This window comes from Miniopterus schreibersii (genome assembly GCF_964146895.1).
Source record: "Miniopterus schreibersii genome assembly, chromosome: 12".
In the NCBI taxonomy this organism is placed as follows: domain Eukaryota; kingdom Metazoa; phylum Chordata; class Mammalia; order Chiroptera; family Miniopteridae; genus Miniopterus; species Miniopterus schreibersii.
This window is the reverse complement of record NC_138112.1, coordinates 38,152,017-38,170,435: the sequence shown is the minus strand read 5'-3', so window position 1 is coordinate 38,170,435 and position 18,419 is coordinate 38,152,017. Positions and strand designations below refer to the sequence as shown.

The 18,419-nt window shown below is 38.0% G+C and overlaps 2 protein-coding genes across 2 annotated transcripts; one reads left to right on the top strand and one right to left on the bottom strand.

The window, feature by feature from the left end:
• Window positions 1–130: 130 nt before the first annotated feature.
• On the bottom strand, window positions 131–1,069 carry LOC308565170 (olfactory receptor 51B6; the record flags this gene model as incomplete). The annotated part of the gene is made up of 1 exon (XM_081153980.1): window positions 131–1,069. The coding sequence occupies one exon, from the start codon at window positions 1,067–1,069 to the stop codon at window positions 131–133; it is 939 nt and encodes a 312-aa protein (XP_081010106.1).
• Window positions 1,070–12,808: 11,739 nt separating this feature from the next.
• LOC308565167 (olfactory receptor 51B5) lies at window positions 12,809–13,747 on the top strand (the record flags this gene model as incomplete). The annotated part of the gene is made up of 1 exon (XM_081153977.1): window positions 12,809–13,747. One exon carries the CDS (start codon window positions 12,809–12,811, stop codon window positions 13,745–13,747), a length of 939 nt encoding a protein of 312 aa, XP_081010103.1.
• Between the last annotated feature and the right edge of the window lie 4,672 nt (window positions 13,748–18,419).

Sequence of the window (18,419 nt, the reverse complement as noted above, 5' to 3'; positions counted from 1 at the left end):
GCTAAGATGATGTCCTAAATAGCAGAGCGGTTGGTTTCCATTGACATGCCTTTCCCTAGTTGCCTTTACAAACCAACTGTCAGCTTTTCCAGGTTTCCTGAATTATTCCTCAAAGAATAATGAGTTAAAGTTATGCTCTAGTATGAGGCAGAGAGAATAAGTGAATTATTCCCCTCTGGATCTGCTTGGTCTTAATGCTATAAATGACAGGGTTCATAAAAGGGGGGAAAAGGAAGTAAATGTAGCTCATTGTGATGTGGACCACATGAGGAGCATGTTTTCCAAACCTATGGATGAATGTCAGACCAACTACAGTGACATAGAAGACCAGGATACAGCAGATGTGGGAGACACATGTGTTGAGAGCCTTGGCCCTTTCTTCTCCAGAAGCAATGCCTATGACAGTCTTGAGGATCAAAATGTAGGAAAAACAGATGATGAAAAAGTCCAACAAAACCATTGCAAATACAACCACAACTGGGTAGAGACGATTGAAAGTGATGTCAGCACAAGCTAACTTGATGACATCTTGGTGTAGACAGAAAGCATGGGAGAGTACATGGGATCGACAATAGGGGAACAAGTGAAGGCGAATAATTATTGGCATAATTGACAGACCGGCCCTTGTCAGTACCCCCATCCCAATCTTCATTACCCTAGTGTTGGTAAGGATGGAAGTGTATCTCAAGGGGTTGCGGATGGCAATGAAACGGTCATAGGCCATGGCAAGCAAAACACCAGACTCCACAATAGAAAGAGTATGGATAAGGTAAGCCTGAGAGAAGCAGGCCCCATGGCCAATCTTTCTGTGATTCAGCCACAGGACTCCCAGAACTGTGGGCATTGTGGTCAGTGTCACTCCGAGGTCTGTAGCTGCCAACATAGCTAAGAAGTAGTACATGGGTTCATGAAGGTTATGATCATTCTTGATGAGGAAGAGAAGGGAGCCATTACCAAGGAGTATGGAGATGTAAACCATCAATAATGGGATGGAGATCCAGTGATGTGCCTTCTCCATACCTGGGAAGCCAGTAAGCAGAAATGGGGAAGTAGTGGTGTTGAGCCACATTGCAGGCCTTGCAAAGAGGAAAATATTACCTTTAGATAATGCAATAGCAGCTCCAGCTCTTTAGAAGTTGCCCTTTGTATGTGCTACCTGTTCATAAGATGTTTATTAGTCTTGACTTCCAGGGACAGCAAGGATGGTAATTTAATTATTCCCTAGAGATTCTTAGGTATTGGAAAATAGAATTCATTAAAAACAATTCTACAAATTATTGAGGATTGCCTATATGTAAGGTTATTGAACAATATATTGGGGTTATAGCAATGCATACAGAATAGAGCTGGATGATATCCTTACAAATTGCACAAAAGAAAATAAAGACACAATGAAAGAAGAAATTGCTATATTTAAATAGTGCCATTATAGTGTTGTAACTTACAGGGTGTTTTTTATGGTGCCCCTTATCTTGACTGGTGGCATCAGGGAGGATATGGAGGTTTTCCAGAATGTGTGAAACCTAGAACATCAGTAGGAAATTGGTCCTGAGCAGTGTTGAAAGAACAAGTACAAACATCCTAGGGCAAGATAAACAAACAAAAAATAAATAATAAACAAGCAAATAAATGAAATAGACTTAGTTAATTTGAGAGAGTGACTAAGGCTAACTATATCTGGGGGAAAATTCAGTTGATGAAGTTCTACACACTTTTGGGAGACTGTAAAAATGATATGAGTTAATTATATGTGTTTATTTTCAAAATACATAGACCTCAAAATCCATGATGCCTAGCATCATAATACCTCAGTTGTTACTGCACTGTGTCTCAAAGAATTCAAAATTTCATAATGTAAACATAAAAGTAAGCAATAAAAGGTGGATTTTATGATAAGCACTTGAGGGCATTATTTGTTGACAGTACAAGACAAATTACTGTTGGCATATCACCTATTTGCAGATACAAAGATAGAAATTAGTTATTTAAGCAAGTTCAAGTAAAATATGTTTAAAAGTTATGGAGTCAGATGAGATTTAACAGAAGTGGGAAGGCTCTGTGGCATTCAAATTTTGAGGTATCTTCTGGGGCAGATGGACAATCTCGGAGGGTAAAAAGAGCATTAACTGGTGTTTCTGGTATCAGCCAGAGAAAAGCAAGGCCACCTTCTGCCACAACTGGTGTGGACTGTATACCTCACATGCTTTGAAAAGAAACATTTTCTGTAAATTTAATGCATGACTCCTGGACCCCTTTTTGTCCATGGAAAAATGTATGCAAGATTATTGTGCTTTTACCTTCAGAAGAATTTGGTTGAAGGATTTGATTCTGAGACTGTTTAACAATAATGATATTGGGAAAGTCACTCAATCTTGGGCTTTGGTTTCATTTTCTTTAAGTGACACTAGTAATTTCTGCCCAGTCATGCTCTTGAGACAGGATGTGAGAATGGAATGGAATTGAAAGGAGGAAATGCTTTGCAAAGAGTTATTCTTTACTTTTGAAGTTTTGTTGTTATTACTGAGAAGAACCTCCCCACTCTCTATCTAATGGGTATATTATAGGATTAGTCATTGATCAAAAGATGTGTCAAATTTATTAGGAAGCCTGGGGAACAGATATAAGGTAATGGGATTTTGAGGAGGCTAGATTTAACTGTAAATAAAAGTATTAAACTAGAAACCATCTGATCAGTGGAATAAAAGATGATACATCTGAGCAGAAAGGGGAAGGGGAGGAGAGTGGTGAGTGAGTGTAGGAACTTCTGATGGTAGCTACCAATGACTTCCAGCCTGGAGCACTGGGTCTGGAGTATGTTGAAGGAAAAGCAACTCTGTGTTTACAGGGGTGAAAAGGAGGAATAGCTGACTCCTGCCTCTAAGTAAAAGGCTATGAAAATACTCAGCTTATTCAGGGTTAAAGAAGCAGGAATGGGGGGCACCAGGCAAGGAAGATGGAGTTAAAAAGCAAATGCAAAAAAATAATCATTCAGTTCCATTATGTGCCAGGATACTAGGACGTTACATGTAGCTCATTTTCTTTGTAGAAACTTTACAATAACCTATTTCCCCCATTCCATAGAATCATACTGTTTACATGCCCAAGGTGATAGATACATTAAGCAAATGACAGAGTCCTTTTTATGCACTGTGGTTTAGAAAGACTTCAGGAAAGGTGAAATCTCTGCAGTACTTAGGAGTACAAGCAAACTTGCTGACCCTCTTTTCTGTCTTCATGCTGAAAACCTGAATATTTTTATTTGATTTACTCAAAGTTGCCTTTGTGGTACATGAGATTATGATGCTGTGGTACTATGAGGTTTGGAGTGGTTAAAAATCCTAGCCTTTTCCTCTTCCCTGCAACCACTCATCATTCCCAGAGTCTCTGTCTTAGAGTAGACGTGGTCTTTCATTGATGAGAAGCTAATCCCCAAAGTCTCAAACCCTGCCACACAAACTATGGGCCCCAAGCAGATATCCTACTCAGACTTTTTCCTTTCACATGTTCCCTCACCTTCCTTTGGGCTCTTTCCTTCACTTTTTCTGACACTTCCTTTTATCTCCTAACCTTTGTCCCTTATCATTTCTTTCCATACAGTTCAAATTTGTAATCCATTCTCTAATTATTCTATCTGCAGGGCTTCCCATAGCTTCATTCTCAATACTTAATTCTTCACACAGTGCCTAGCACAATATTTGTCTTCTTTTTCAGTCACTAAATGATTGTTTTGCCTACACAAGCAGATTGGTTTTTGACCATCTTATGGGTCTGATTTTGAGCAGGTTAGGGGAGTATTGAATGCCCGTTGCATTCTGTGTACTTTTCCAAGTACAGGAAGATACACAGATGTGCACATCAACATTCCTGGTCTGAGGGCCCAAACAGCCCAGGCTCCATCCAAGATTAATTTTGACTTGGCTGTAGTCTTGGATGATGGTCAGATAGTGACTTTTCTTCGGAAAGTGTTTGAACCTCTGATGATTACAGAGCCAATTCTTCCCACACTTTTAGAAAAGATTCTATCCTTGGGGATCATTTGGACTTCTAGGGGAAATCACAGGGTTAGAATAGGCTCAGAGAGGTTGAAAGTTCAGAAGAAAAGAGCAAGAAGTAGAAACACATAATTCACTGCCCATCCTCTGGTTTGCTCCCACAAGTCATCTTTGCCTCATGGGTTCCAGAATTTATCAGTGACCTTATTTTATACATCTTAGCATATAATCCTTAAATAAAACAAATTTTAGAACTATCGCTTTTCTCTAGCTGAGACGCTGGCTCCCTATTTCCTGCCCTCTCTATCCTGGTGCCTCAGTGGGATGTCAGAGAGATTTATTAGGTAACTCACTGACCTGAGTTTTGGTTCTCTCTCATTCTTCAGTTCCATAGTCTTGAATCTGGAAACCTTAGCCTCATCAATTATTTAGTCACAACACCATCCTTTTTATAATCTGCACATAATCCAGGCTAGGAGGAACACTTATTTGAGGTGCTCCTCTCCAGGGACCATCCCTGACTTAGGCAACTCACTGCCCCTCTTCCTTTATCTTCCCTCCCTTCATGCCTCCCACGTTCCATCTTTTTCATCCTTAGTTGCACCCTGGGCTTTGGAGACCTGTGGCTTTGAATAGTAGTCCCCAAGGTCTCTGTCTGTCTTAGCTTTTACTTAAGTCCTGTTGTTAGGAGAGTGATAAGTTATTTATATCTATCAAGACATGGAAAGAAACATAGACCAGCTAAGGATCTGGACTGAAACACAGTTCTTGAAGGAGCACTTTTCCCCAGCTGTCTATGAGAATTCCCAACTCCTGTCCCTATGGTGAGGACTGTGTGCAAATTATAGGAGAGCAGGACACTAGTTTGGGTAAAGTAAAAAAAAAATTCTTCTCCCCTGGCCAGGTGGCTCAGCTGGTTGGAGCATCATTCCAGGTTGCAGGTTCAATTCCCTGTTGGGGCACATACAGGAGGCAATCAACTGATATTTCTCTCTCACATTGATGTTTCTCTCTCTCTCTCCTTTCCTCTCTCTCTCTCTAAAAAAATCAGTAAAAACATATTATTGAGTGAGGATGAAAAATAAAAATAAAATAAAAAAGAAATCTTCCCACCCACTCTCTCTTTCCTAGTTTTGATGTCTGGCTGCAGCCAATGGGAGCTGAGAGCCCTGCCTTATGAAAAAGTGATAACCCCTTTCTAATCCCTGATTTCCCCTATTTCTCCCTCTACATAGTCCATCTACATATTTTCCATAAGAAGACAGAACAAGATGGGAGTTTTTCCCCCCTTGTTGGTACATGTATCCATTTAATTTTATTTATTTTTATTTTCCAATTACTGTTGACATTCAATATTTATATTAGTTTCAGGTGTACAGCATAGTGGTTAGACATTGATATTTTACAAAATGGCCCTTCAGTAAGTCCACTACCTACCTGGCACCATACATAGTTATTACAATAAGGAACATAGTCAATAATATTGTAATAACTTTTTATCCACTCATCTACTGATGGGCACTTGGGCTGTTTCCAGATCTTAGCTATTGTAAATTGTGCTGCTATGAACATAGGGATGCAAATATTCTTTCTGATTAGTGTTTCAGGATTCTTAGGGTATACACCATGGAATACTACGCAGCTGTAAAAAAGGAGGACCCCGTACCCTTTGGGACAGTATGGATGGACCTGGAGAATATTATGCTAAGCAAAAAAGCCAAGCAGAGAAAGACAAACATCACATGATCTCACTTATATGTGGAATCTAAAGAACTTAATAAACCGATGAACAGAATAGATTCAATGACATGGAAGCATGGATCAGACTGATGAATCTCAGAGGGACTGAGAAGGGTGGGTGGGTGGAGGGGCAGAGATTAGCCAAAGAATTTATATGCACATATGCACAACCTAAGGACACGGACAATGGTGTGGAGAGGGACTGGGGAGGGGCGTGGGAAGGGGTGGAATGGGTCATTGGGAGAAAAAGGGGCATCTGTAATATTTTAAACAAAAATAAACACACAAACACAAAAATAATAATATTGTAGTAACTATGTATGGTTATCACTCCTTCTATAGTTTTACATCCCCATGGCTATTTTGTAACTGCTAATTTGTACCTCTTAATGCCTTTGCCTTTTCACCCATCCCTCCAACCCCCTCCCACTTGGCAACCGTCAGTTTGTTCATGAATGCGAGGCATTTTTAATCAAGTTATGAGTAAGATACGGAGGGCAGGAAGCATAATGCCAATTGTCTGGAATCCAGCTGTCTTACTCTCTTCTCATAGACAAATAACAGCTCAGTATGTGATTAAGAACATGAATGTTGTTGCCCGGCCGGCGTGGCTCAGCAGTTGAGCATCAACCTGTGATCCCGGAGATTGTGGTTCAATTCCAGTTGGGGCACATGCCCGGGTTTCGGGCTCAGTCTCCAGTAGGGGTCCTATAGAAGGCAGCCGATTAATGACTCATCATTGATGTTTCTATCTGTTTCTCTCTCCCTCTCCCTTCCTCTCAGAAAGGAAATGTGTTTTGTTTCTGTTTTTTTAAAAAAAGGGTATGAATGCTGGAACTTGAGTATTTGGTTTACATTGTGACTCAGGCTCTTGCTTTCCCACTTTGGGCAAGTTATGTAACTTCCTTGTTCTTTATCTCTAAAGTGCACATAATGATTATTGCATAAAGCTGTAGCCAGGTTTAAATATAAAGCACTTAGAATAGCATTTAACATGTAATAAGCAGTTACTCAGTGTCAGCTATTATACTTTTGTTATAATCAATCACACTTAATATAATTATTTGTATTTTGGACTAACTTTTCCCATTGAACATTCAACTATTTGACAAATAGACTCCATCTTTCACAGTTTAATGGCACATAAATATCTAAATAATTATACTATAGAATCAATGTAATGCTCTCCAATTTCCACTACTGGAGGTAGATGATTTCACAGGCAATTTAATGATACGTCTCTGATTGATGGAGAGCGATTTTCGTTTCCATATTAAAGCCCCTCATAAACACCATTCTACTTAGCAAAACATTTTTAAGAACCTACTACATTAGATTTTAGTCATAGATATATGTATAGAGGATATACAGATAAACACACAGATATATTCCTTTATTCATTAAGGAAAGATGAGATTCAATTTAACTACCAGTTAAATTAAATTGATTTTATTTAATTAATTCTTTACAAAATGAGGATGAAAACAAGATTAAGAAAGTGTATCATAGAGAAACCTGAACTGACAATCAGGAATTGCTTCAACGAACATTTCTTTAATAAAAAAAAATATTAATTTACATAAAGAAATGTGAATGAATCATAAAGGTCTAGCTGAATGAATCTGTTGCAAAATAAGTTCTCCATTATACTAACTACCACCCAGAAGAAATAGAATTTTACCAGCACAGTAAATGCCCTTTTATATTCCTACTCAGTACACCTCCAAGATTGGTTTTACTTAGTTGTAACCTTTATAAAGTAGAATCATACATTAAATGTTCTTTTGTGTCTGGAATCAAAATTCATCATTAAGTTTGTGACAAATTTCCATGTGTTTGTATGTAGCAGTAGTTTGTTCATTTTCATTTCTATAGAGTAGCCATTGTATAAATATTTCCTATATTTACTTTTTGATTCTTGATAATAATAGTTGCAGCTATTGCAAAAGTGCTGCTCTGATCATTAAGGCACATGTTTACCGGACTGTTGTTTTGTGCACATAGTATGAACTTCTGTTGGGCCTAAACATAGGAATACAATTCTTCGTATAAGCATATATTTATTTATAGTAGATACTGTTAAATATTTTCTAAATTGATTACATAATTTTACATTTTATTAATAGTTCATGGGTATTCGATTGGTTCACATCCTTAAGAAAACTAGGTATTTTCAGTATTTTAAAAAAGCTGAGTGTGTTGTAGTATCTTGTGGTTTTGATTGCGTTTGCCTGCTGACTAATAATGTTGCGCACGTTTTAATACATTTATTGGTTACCTGCCTCTTGTGAAGAACCTGTTCTAGTCTTTGGCTCATTAAAAAAGAGTAGGTTGTCTGATATTTTCTTATTAATTTTCAGATATTATTTATAAATTATTGATGTGAGCCTTGGGTCAGATATATGTATAACAAATATCTTTACTACTCTATAGTTGTCTTTCTTATTTTCTTAATTATTTTTTTCGTGGTTATAAGTTATTTTTAAAGCAGACTTATTTATGGTTCTTGTTTTTGTAAAATATTTAAGAGGTCTTAAATCTAAAATCAATGAATAAAAATCCCTGTGTTATCTTACAATAGCTCTAAGCTTTTAATAACTTCACCACAAATTTAATTTTGTCCATGGTGTGAGGCTGATATCAATAATCATTTTTGTGTCCAGGTTAATTTTGTGTCTTTGATGAGCCTACATTCTTTTCTGATCCAGTAAGGACCCAGGACATTATAACCATGGTTGGATGCACCTTCTTGCACACTTTCACATAGTTCCAACATTATCTTGTTAACAGAAACAGTCATAATATCACCAGTGAGATGACAAGCAAGGAAACTTATACTTCCATAGATGGCAAAATCACCTGATGACTATGTTCTTGTCATAGGTTGGCTTCTCCAGAAGCAGATGCTGAGACAGAGTTTGGGGTGAAAGGTGTTTATCTGAGGTTAACACCCTTGAAGAAAAAGAAGGCAGCAGCATTTGGCAGAAAAAGAAACCAAATTGAGATACAGGCTGACAAAACCTCATCTAGCCTACCAGAAAGCTCTGGAGCAAGTATGCTCAACAGTGTTACCCCAAGTGGGCCTGAAATGGCCAGAATATTAAAACCTTGCCTCAGTTTGTCACCTAAAACCAGTAATCGGCAGTGTGGTTTCTATCCAGGTTGGAGGGAAAACTATAGATGTTATCATCCCTGGGACTAAAGGGATATGGTGTTATTGCCTGAAGTGCTGTGCTAGAAGTATCTTGACTGCATTTCTAGAAAAACAAGAAAACTATGGACAAGATAAACTCAATAAAGGAGTAGTGTGGGCTGCAGATTGTGGGTTCATGTTTGGTACTGGGGGAAGGGTGACATGCTTTTACTATATTGACTCTAGTCCATTTAACTTTCCACTCTTCAACTAACTTTGAGATAAACAAGGAGAAAATATAATTAGAATTCAAAAGACTTATGGCAAACAGATGCTTAAATTTTCTTGCGAGAGTAACTGGGAATGATTTGACCTTTGAGGTGGATGTGGAGGCTACACCAGGGCCTCCCGGGGCCATGAAGACAAGTGCTCACACATAAAGCTGCCACCTGAGGCTCTATTAGCTCCATACCTTATTTGAAGAAGATGCTTTAAGACCTTGGGGAGATTAATTTAGTGTTCCATTTCCTTCACAGGAGGGGTTCAGATAGAGAAAATACTCCTTAAGATTCTAATTGGCTGGAAAAAAAAATAAAAATCCGGGGAGGTGCTTTCTTCTTTTAATAGCCTCAAAGACTGAGAAAAAAACCATATGATCTGATTCTTCAGGCGGGACCCAAGAACTGTGCTCCACATCCCTAACAACCAAGCCTTGGTGCATGTGAGTATGAGGAAACATCCAGAAATACAGAAAGAGGGCATTAGGAGACTCTTCTGTAAGCTGTCTAGAGAGAAGATGGGGGAAGAAAAAGGGAAGAATCTCTATAGCTTACAGCTCTCAGTGAGTGAACAGACCTCAGACTGATGTTGGTAACACTTGGGAAGAGATTTGGGCATGAATACTTAAGGCCTGCCATGCTCCATGGTATAAATATGGTTGGCCCTCCCAGATGTCTCCTATGCTTTTCAGGGGATAAACACAGCGGCACCTCCTATTCTACAAGACATTTAAATGAAGCAGAGAGAGGTTATAACTGTAAATGTTAGAAAGTTACCTGAATTTTGACATACTCAACTACACATTCTTTCTCTGTTCTCTTCTCAACCTTCATAACCTCTTTCCTTTCTTATGGTCTTTCCTCCCCATTTCTCTCTTCCATAAAGGTTCTTCTTAAAAACCAGCTCCTAGCTGAAGGCATGTGAGTTTCTCACAGCATGAAGTACAGGTAGATTTACATGGAATTCTTGGGAATAGAAAAGAGGAAACTGAGTTGAAGGTTATTGGCAACATAGAATCCATCCCTTCCACTTTGGATAGCTTTCTCTGTAGTTAATTTACTACTTGTGTTACATATTCTTTTACAAGAGGAAATTATTCGTAAAATCACATTTAGAGTTTAGGTTAAAGATCATTGCTTACAGGTCAGAGAAGTAAGGAGAATTAAGTGGCACTTAAAGAATTTAGGAGGGGGGCAGCTATGTGGGATCATCTTTGCATCTACTGACTAAGGAATGAACATCATTCATGTTTTCAATGAGCACTAAACTTTGGTTTATGTCTCTCACTCCTGGGAACAGAATATGGAGAACTAGAAATGATTCTGTCAATTTTCCATCCCTTAGAGTTAGGCTAAAAGTGCTGAATCATTGCCTCATGCCCAGATGTCTGGTGCCTCAGCACTGCTGAAAACTTGCAGCTAGATCACATCGATACAGGTACAAGATAAATTTTTAAAAATTATACGTTTGAATATTTGAAAGTCTTTAATTTCAGGGGGAAAACAGCTTGAAGAAACTGTTCCAGTATGTGACAAGTATTTACTGATGACTCTTGATTTTCTCCCAAGTAGATATATATTTCCCTCAGACTTCCCCTTATGAGTAAATGACTGAACTATTCTCTCATTTTCTCAAGCCAGAAATCTAGAGGCAATCTCATTTAGTATTTCTCCCATTCCTATTTCCAACATATCAGCAAGCCTTGGTGCTATCTCAAATGTATCCTTTGCTGTCTAAATTGTCTTCATTTTCACTGCTGCTCTTCTCATCAAATCACGATCATTTCTCACCAGGAGTATTGCAATAACTTTCTCGCTACTTCCCTTTATTTTATCTTGCTTGACTATCTACTCTTTACATAGAAGTCCAAGTGATAATTTAAAAATGCAAATCAGAATGTCACCATTCTCTCCTTTACTGTGATTTTTAAACTCTGCAATGTCTTCTCATTACATTTGTAGCAAAAACCAAGTTCCTCATGTTATCTATTAGGCCTATGAGACCACTGCCTGGGTCTCTGATATTACCTATTGTCCTTCTACTGCCAGATCACCAAGCTCCAGATGAGCTAATTTTCTCTCTCAATGGAACTACCTTTTCCTAGGTCTTCATAAGGCCAACTCTTTGTTGTTCAGGTTTCAATTCAAATGTCAACTCCTCAGGGATGCAGTTCCAGATCATCCAAATGATTATACCACACTGTATAAAATATCATCCCAATAAATCTCCATTAAATAGTGCTATTTTATTTTAAAATTGCACTTATATTTATCTAAATTTTTACATTTATATTCTAACTTAATTTATGGATGATAAAATAAGAGACTTTGTCTTATTTAATTCTGCTTATGCCATGCCTATCACAGTGGGTACTCAAAAATATTGCATAAATTAATGTACATATGTGTAATTACATATATATGTGTATGTATATGTGTGTGTACATCTAGGTATATGTACATGTATATATATGCATGTATGTATATATGCAAAACAGATATATATTTAGTGTGTATGTATATGTGTATATATATCACATGTTATGTATTTTGCTAGGTGTTGAGTAAGGCAAATAAAATGTCATTTCTACATGCAAGAAGCTCATAGTCTAGTGGCAGATGAGATGTTAAAACCTTCTTAAATTCTTCCCTCCACTGACAGACAAGTTTCTGTTTAAGTAGCAATAGAGCTCTCATTTTTTTAGTATTGGATAGGACAGATTCAGAAACTTACAGTTGAAAAGAATGGAGATCAGGAAGATGGTTGTTTAAATACAAACGGAGAACTCAAAGGGAAGAAATCAGGTTCTGGGGAATTACTGTAGTGGACTTACAGAAAAATAATGGGAAAAAAGAAACTCCATAGAAATAAGAGAAGATAGGCTTTTCAAATTGAAGGAGAAACTTTATTGAGCATGTCTTTGGCTTGCTTAAGCATTTATTTCAGCCCACGTGTCTATGATCATCTAACTTCCAACTATTTTGGGCTATTGTAGTGAGGACCAAGTAGTTCTGCCATGTCCAGGGAGAAGCTAATAAACGCTTAATGTAAACATTTTTGTTTTGTTTTTCCATCACTATCTTTGGAATTAGAAAGCAAAGTGTCTCTTTTACATATCTATTTTTTCCTTAGCAAAAGTGCTAGTAACAGAGCTTCCCTTCATACATTTTCCTCTTAGACTTCTGGATCTTTTGTTGAGAATCCAGAGAAATTGTACATGTGGAGGATAATGTGGGTTAGGAATCTCTACTGTGAAGTCAATTATAGCTTCAGGTAGTAGATTGGAGTAAGGTAAGGGTTGGGTTCTTTGAAATCCCTCATATATGGATTCTTCTGTGAAGTCTGCATAGTTGATGAGAATGGTTTCTAAGATGCAGGGTGCATCAAAAATTTCCTGTGGAGCTTGTTAAAATGCAGATAACCTTAAGAAACTCCAAGAATTTGAGTAGGTGGAGGCTGGTCCCTGGGATATGTAGTTTAGACAACAAAAGATACAGATTTTCCTAAGGGTATGTTTTGAGAAACAATGGCTTATATTGATGTTATTATTACCTTTAAGTAAGACTTCTGGGACAATATATTTGGAGTGCTACATTGAACATGAAGCTACATTTCTGTGGTAATAACTGAGAAAACAAGAACATTTCTTCTGGATGAACCCAACATGTGGCCCAACAGCAACTCCAGCTCCTTCCTGTTGACTGGTTTTCCAGGCTTGGAGGCAGCTCACCACTGGATTTCCATACCTTTCTTTTTCGTCTACATCTCTGTCCTTTTTGGCAATGGCACCCTCCTCCTTCTCATTAAGGAAGATGACAATCTTCATGAGCCCATGTACTATTTCCTAGCCATGCTGGCAGCCACAGACCTAGGGCTGACCTTAACCACAATGCCCACAGTGCTGGGAGTCCTCTGGCTGGACCACAGGGATATTGGAAATGTAGCCTGTTTTACTCAAGCCTACTTTATACATTCACTGTCTTTTGTAGAGTCTGGTGTTTTGCTTGCAATGGCCTATGATCGTTTTATTGCCATTTGCAACCCCCTTAGATATACCTCTATACTCACTAATACTCGAGTGGTGAAAATTGGGCTGGTAGTTCTGACGAGGGGATTTGTATCTGTTGTTCCCCCAATTTCACCTCTCTATTTTTTTCCATATTGCCATTCCCATGTCCTTTCCCATGCTTTCTGCCTTCATCAGGATGTCATCAAACTGGCCTGTGCTGATACCACCTTCAATCGGCTGTATCCAGTTGTGCTTGTAGCCCTTATATTTGTGCTGGATTCTCTGACTATCCTCATCTCCTATATGTTGATACTCAAGAGTGTCCTGAGCATTGCCTCCAGAGAGGAGCAGGCCAAGGCCCTCAACACCTGTGTCTCCCACATCTGCTGTGTCCTGGTTTTCTACGTCACAGTGATTGGATTGTCTCTAATTCATCGGTTTGGGGAGGGGGTTCCACATACTGTCCATCTCATTATGAGCTATGTCTATTTTCTGTTTCCTCCATTAATGAATCCTATCATCTATAGTGTCAAGACCAAGCAGATCCAGAGTGGCATTCTTCACCTTTTTACTACCCATAGAGTTAGAGCTTGATCTCTGACAGTCATAGCCCCTCACACAAAACATGAGAATTTTGGTTTGTGGCAGGGGAGCAAAAAAGGTTCATCTCAACCACTCATGATATTTCTTGGTAAAGTCATTGTTAAAGTAGAGTTACAAATTGTTCTAAGGTAGCTCGTTAAGCCCAGGCATTTGACCTAATGTAGTTTGTGTAAAAAAAAAAAAAAGATTCTGTATACTAAATATTTTTGTCTATTTGCCACTCAATTCTTGTAATAATAATACTTCAGGTGTTTATAGGTGTATCTATAATGTAACTAACATGTATATTTTTGGAGTTAGAAAGGTGGCAGATAGGAATAGAATTATAAAGATATAAAATTATGGTTTTGGTGAAATGGAGTAAAGTTTTGTATATTTATACCCAATCCAATCTCTCCCACAAATTCCCCCACCAATATCTATATAAACTGTGGAGACATATTTTCAACCCAATTGGAATTGCCTCACCAAGATTATCGTCCCTGGTCCCAAGGAAGAAGGCCATAGATATACACTGACCATCTTGCTACCGGGGTCCAGCCCCAGTGGGTCCAGGGGTCCCCAAAGGTGTGGATGGTGTCAGCAAAGAAGGAAGGACACGGAGACAGCGCTCAGAGCATCAGGAGAATCAGCAGCCTCTTTATTGCCTTGTTACAACTGTATTTATACTATTTGATTTTGTTGCTGGGTAAACAATATAACATCATGCTATGTTCCGGTTTCTGTTTTGGCCTTTCACAGTTAATAAATATACCTTCTTATCTGATCTTTGCTAAAGAATTTACATCTGTTTAGGTATGTTAATTTTTGTCTTACCTACTATTTTATTTATATTCTGAACTTACTATTTTATTGCTCTACCACATAGCTAAGAGGAGAATAACTAAGCCAGCTTTCCTATGTGAAGGTTATGCGAGTCCTAAGTAAAGGTTCTGTAGCTTGCGTGTGATTGTTTTCAGCCATGGTGACTGACGGCCTGTATGGCACCTGCCTTGGTCTCTCCACTTACATTCCCCGCAGCAGTCCGTCCTCACTGTAATATCCTGTGTATGATAAGGGTTCAGGTGTAGATTGAAATCATTTCTTTCCTAGACTGCTCTTTCCTTGTGGGGATTCCCAGAGTTTTCCATTAATATAAACATCCCCCAGTAATACATTCCTTGTGGGAACTCGCTGGTGGCCTCCCTGTGGAATCCCCTGCGCCGCCGAGTCAGCAGGGCTCGGACCCAGGCCTCTCCCCCGATGGGGAACTTCCTGCGGTAATGGGCCTAACAAGTCCTAAGCTTTCTGCTGACAGTCTGAGTTTCTCATAAGCAGCACAAGATTTTCTTGTACTCCTTGGGGTTTTTACTGAATCATTGTTTTTTCCAGTTCTATCTGACTCCCCTGCTAGGGCAAAGTTTCCAGCGAGGGCAATGCCCTTTTCTGGTGCAGTGACTCGGGGAAGGACACAGAGCGTCAGGAAGGGGAACAAGCATGGGAAGAGGGACCTGCCATACGCCAAGTCCCATGGAGACCGGCTGTGCCGATGTCTCCTCCTTGAAGGACCGTGTCAAGCATCAAGGATGGAAAGGCTTCCAGCATCTTGCCTTCTGAAGTTCAACTCCAGATTAGAGTATGTGTGTCCTTGTTTATTTCCTTCCCTCTCTACTCTGCTTTTCTTCATTCCCCGTGTCCTAAGATCATTCATTAATAAAGTGCATGTATCTAAATTCATGTCTCAGCCTTTGCTTATAGGGACTTCAACATAAGAAACCTGCAACTCTCATTTCTCTTATATTTTATCAATAAATTTAATTGTGAAAAGACTAAGGTTATAAAAAGAGAGTAACTATTATTTTACTCATTTTCTACCCTCTTATCCTCTATGACATCTGAGTAATGTAATCTGAATGCTACATATTGAATATGAGTATGAGTGTGATGGTAAATTATATCCAGTTTTCAATTGTCTATGAAATCAAACATGAGTCCCTCAACTTCTACTCTATCCACAACTTATTTTATTCATAATAATATCATGAGGTAGGCATTATTACCACTAATTTATACATGGGAAATCTGAAGGTAAAAAATTTAAATAGCTCATCCAAGAACATAAAGCTTATAACCAGCGTAACTGTGATTACACTCATGTCTTCTCATCCTAAGGCCGGTATAAATTGTACTCCACTGAAATAGTCTATCTTTAGTGGACTGCATTTTCTACTCTGTACTCCATTATGTTTATAGAAGCAGCACCTACCCACTTCTTTTGACAACCTCTCTTTCTTCTACTTCAAATTTGTTGTTCCTTATAGCAGCTGATATTTTCCATTATCTCTCCAAACCCTACTCTTTGCCAAGTAAAGCCAACCAGTCAGAATCTTTTCCAGTATTTTTTCAAAATAAAATCATGAAAAACAGTTATGCTTTCATTGTGGTAGAAGTAGTAAGGTGAAATCCTTGGAATTGTTCATAGTTGTATTTTCCATCAGATGAGTGATCTCAGGCTATACTAAGCATTTAGAGTAAATTATACATAAGGAAATGAAAAATCCCCAAGAACCATCAAGTCCTTGGTTCCATGTTTTCCTGAGGCTCAATGGCAAAGAAGGTAATTTCACTTTCTGATTCCACAGCCCAATAAAATCCTCCCTTGTTTATTTTTTGTTTTGTTCAAAATACTTTATTTTTTCTCACTTATAGCCGAAGTACTACTAATAATTATATCATCTTAGTTACAGATATGTGAATCTGTTCTAACTAATATTTAAAACTGTAAAGTAGTATTAGATAGGGAGCTATTTTCCCAAAATACAGAAATATGGCAGAAAAACAAGTTTGGCTGACCATTTGGTCAATGATTTATGAAATGGTTGTCCTTATTTAAGAGATCCATTTCTCATTTGAGAATAATTGAGGAAACACATTCATTGAGAAAAAGCTATAGGGTGAAAGTAAAAACAGAACAACTGGGGAGAGATTAAAGGAGAACCTCTATTTACCTATACAGAAGAACTAGAGATAGCTGAAATCCACCTAGACATTGATTTCTCTTCAAATTAAGCACATGATTTTCTTGGTTGTATGTTACTATCATCACAAGATTTAGTTTTCTGTAGATCTCACATAGGTCTTTCTTTGATAAAATGCTAGGTGCTATTAGCAATCTATTTGCAACAGTGTCTCCCAAGAAACATTACAAATAGATTTTGTATGTGTAATCAGGATAGGTTTCAGAGCAGTGCACTGGACCAACATACCAACATGTCAGTGAATCTCCTTCATGCAGGACAATCCATGAAGTCTGTAATTTTGCTTAAAATCACTGAAGACAAAAACAAACAAACAAGTACTTGCATGGAGAAATGATGAATAAATTCACCGGTGGCTTACTGAGATGACTAAACAGCATGCAGTTACAGGAGATCTATTGTATATAAGAATTTATACTAGGAAAAAATTTAGCAAGTATCAGTCTATGTCTGCCAAAGAATATTGTAATTATATAGCATGGACTTAAAAAGATAATTTCCATAAGGATATTAAGTTTGAGTTAGGAAATGAAAGCCTGAGTGTGCATTCCTGTGAATAAAAAAAACCAAAAACATCTTAGAGAACATCAGAGAGTGAGAAATATTAGAGATACACTGAAAAGCCATAATATGATTAAACAAGTCAGCAGGTTATTTCTCCTCTAAACACAAAATGAATTCATGCTGGGTGAAAGGCAGATGAGTTTCACTCAGTTAATTAACAAAGAATTGCTGGGTTCCTTCTCAGGAGTACAGACTTTATAGAGTAAATTAAAAGTGATGTATTTAATGATACTTATTAAACATTAGGAGTATTAAATTAGATACTCAGAGTAATTAAAAATGTTTAAAGGGCCCAGGGGTCTCTCTATGCAATCATAAAATGTAAGCCAATTTTTATTTTGTAGCCTAAATCCTCAGAGAATGTCAATGTTAGTAATAAGCTCATACATAAAATTTATTTTTATAAATATTTATGAGTTTATGTCCTCAGACACTAGTGCTTGTCACCAAGCTGACAGGTAGCAGTGGCAGTGGATAGTGAAGAAACACCATAAAAATGGATAAGGTGAGATGAACCCTCCAGCGGAAAAAATTCAACAATGGCATCTGCACAGAGTAGTGTGAAATGCTGAAGACTAATGAAATCAAACTCCACAGAAAAAGGAAGTTGTTAAACGTGAACACATTTGCTTGCTTGACAAATTGGGAAATCTCTAGGGTAAAGGATTCCCTGACTCATTAGTGAAGGTATTTAGACGCCTGACTGTTACCCTCGTCTATGTCATGTATAATATGAAACAGAAATGGGACCTTAGCTCTGTGGCACCAGAGCCAGGTTCAGAGCCAAAGAATGGTAAGGCCTGGGGAAAATATTTTAACTAAAAAAGTAAGATATTTTTAATAATGTGACTACCCAAATATCTTTAAAACATATAGCCTCATTACGATTGAGTTCTGTGGCCCAAAAGGACATAGACATTAACTGGATGACTCTTGTCAGGAAACACTACATCACAGGCTTTCATTACATGAGATGGGAAGTCCTCCCATTTCTGAGAGGTTATGCTGCAGCGATTCTATATTTTACAGACAGCACAGCAGGAAATATGAAGGAAATGAATACAGTTTGGGGAAATACATGC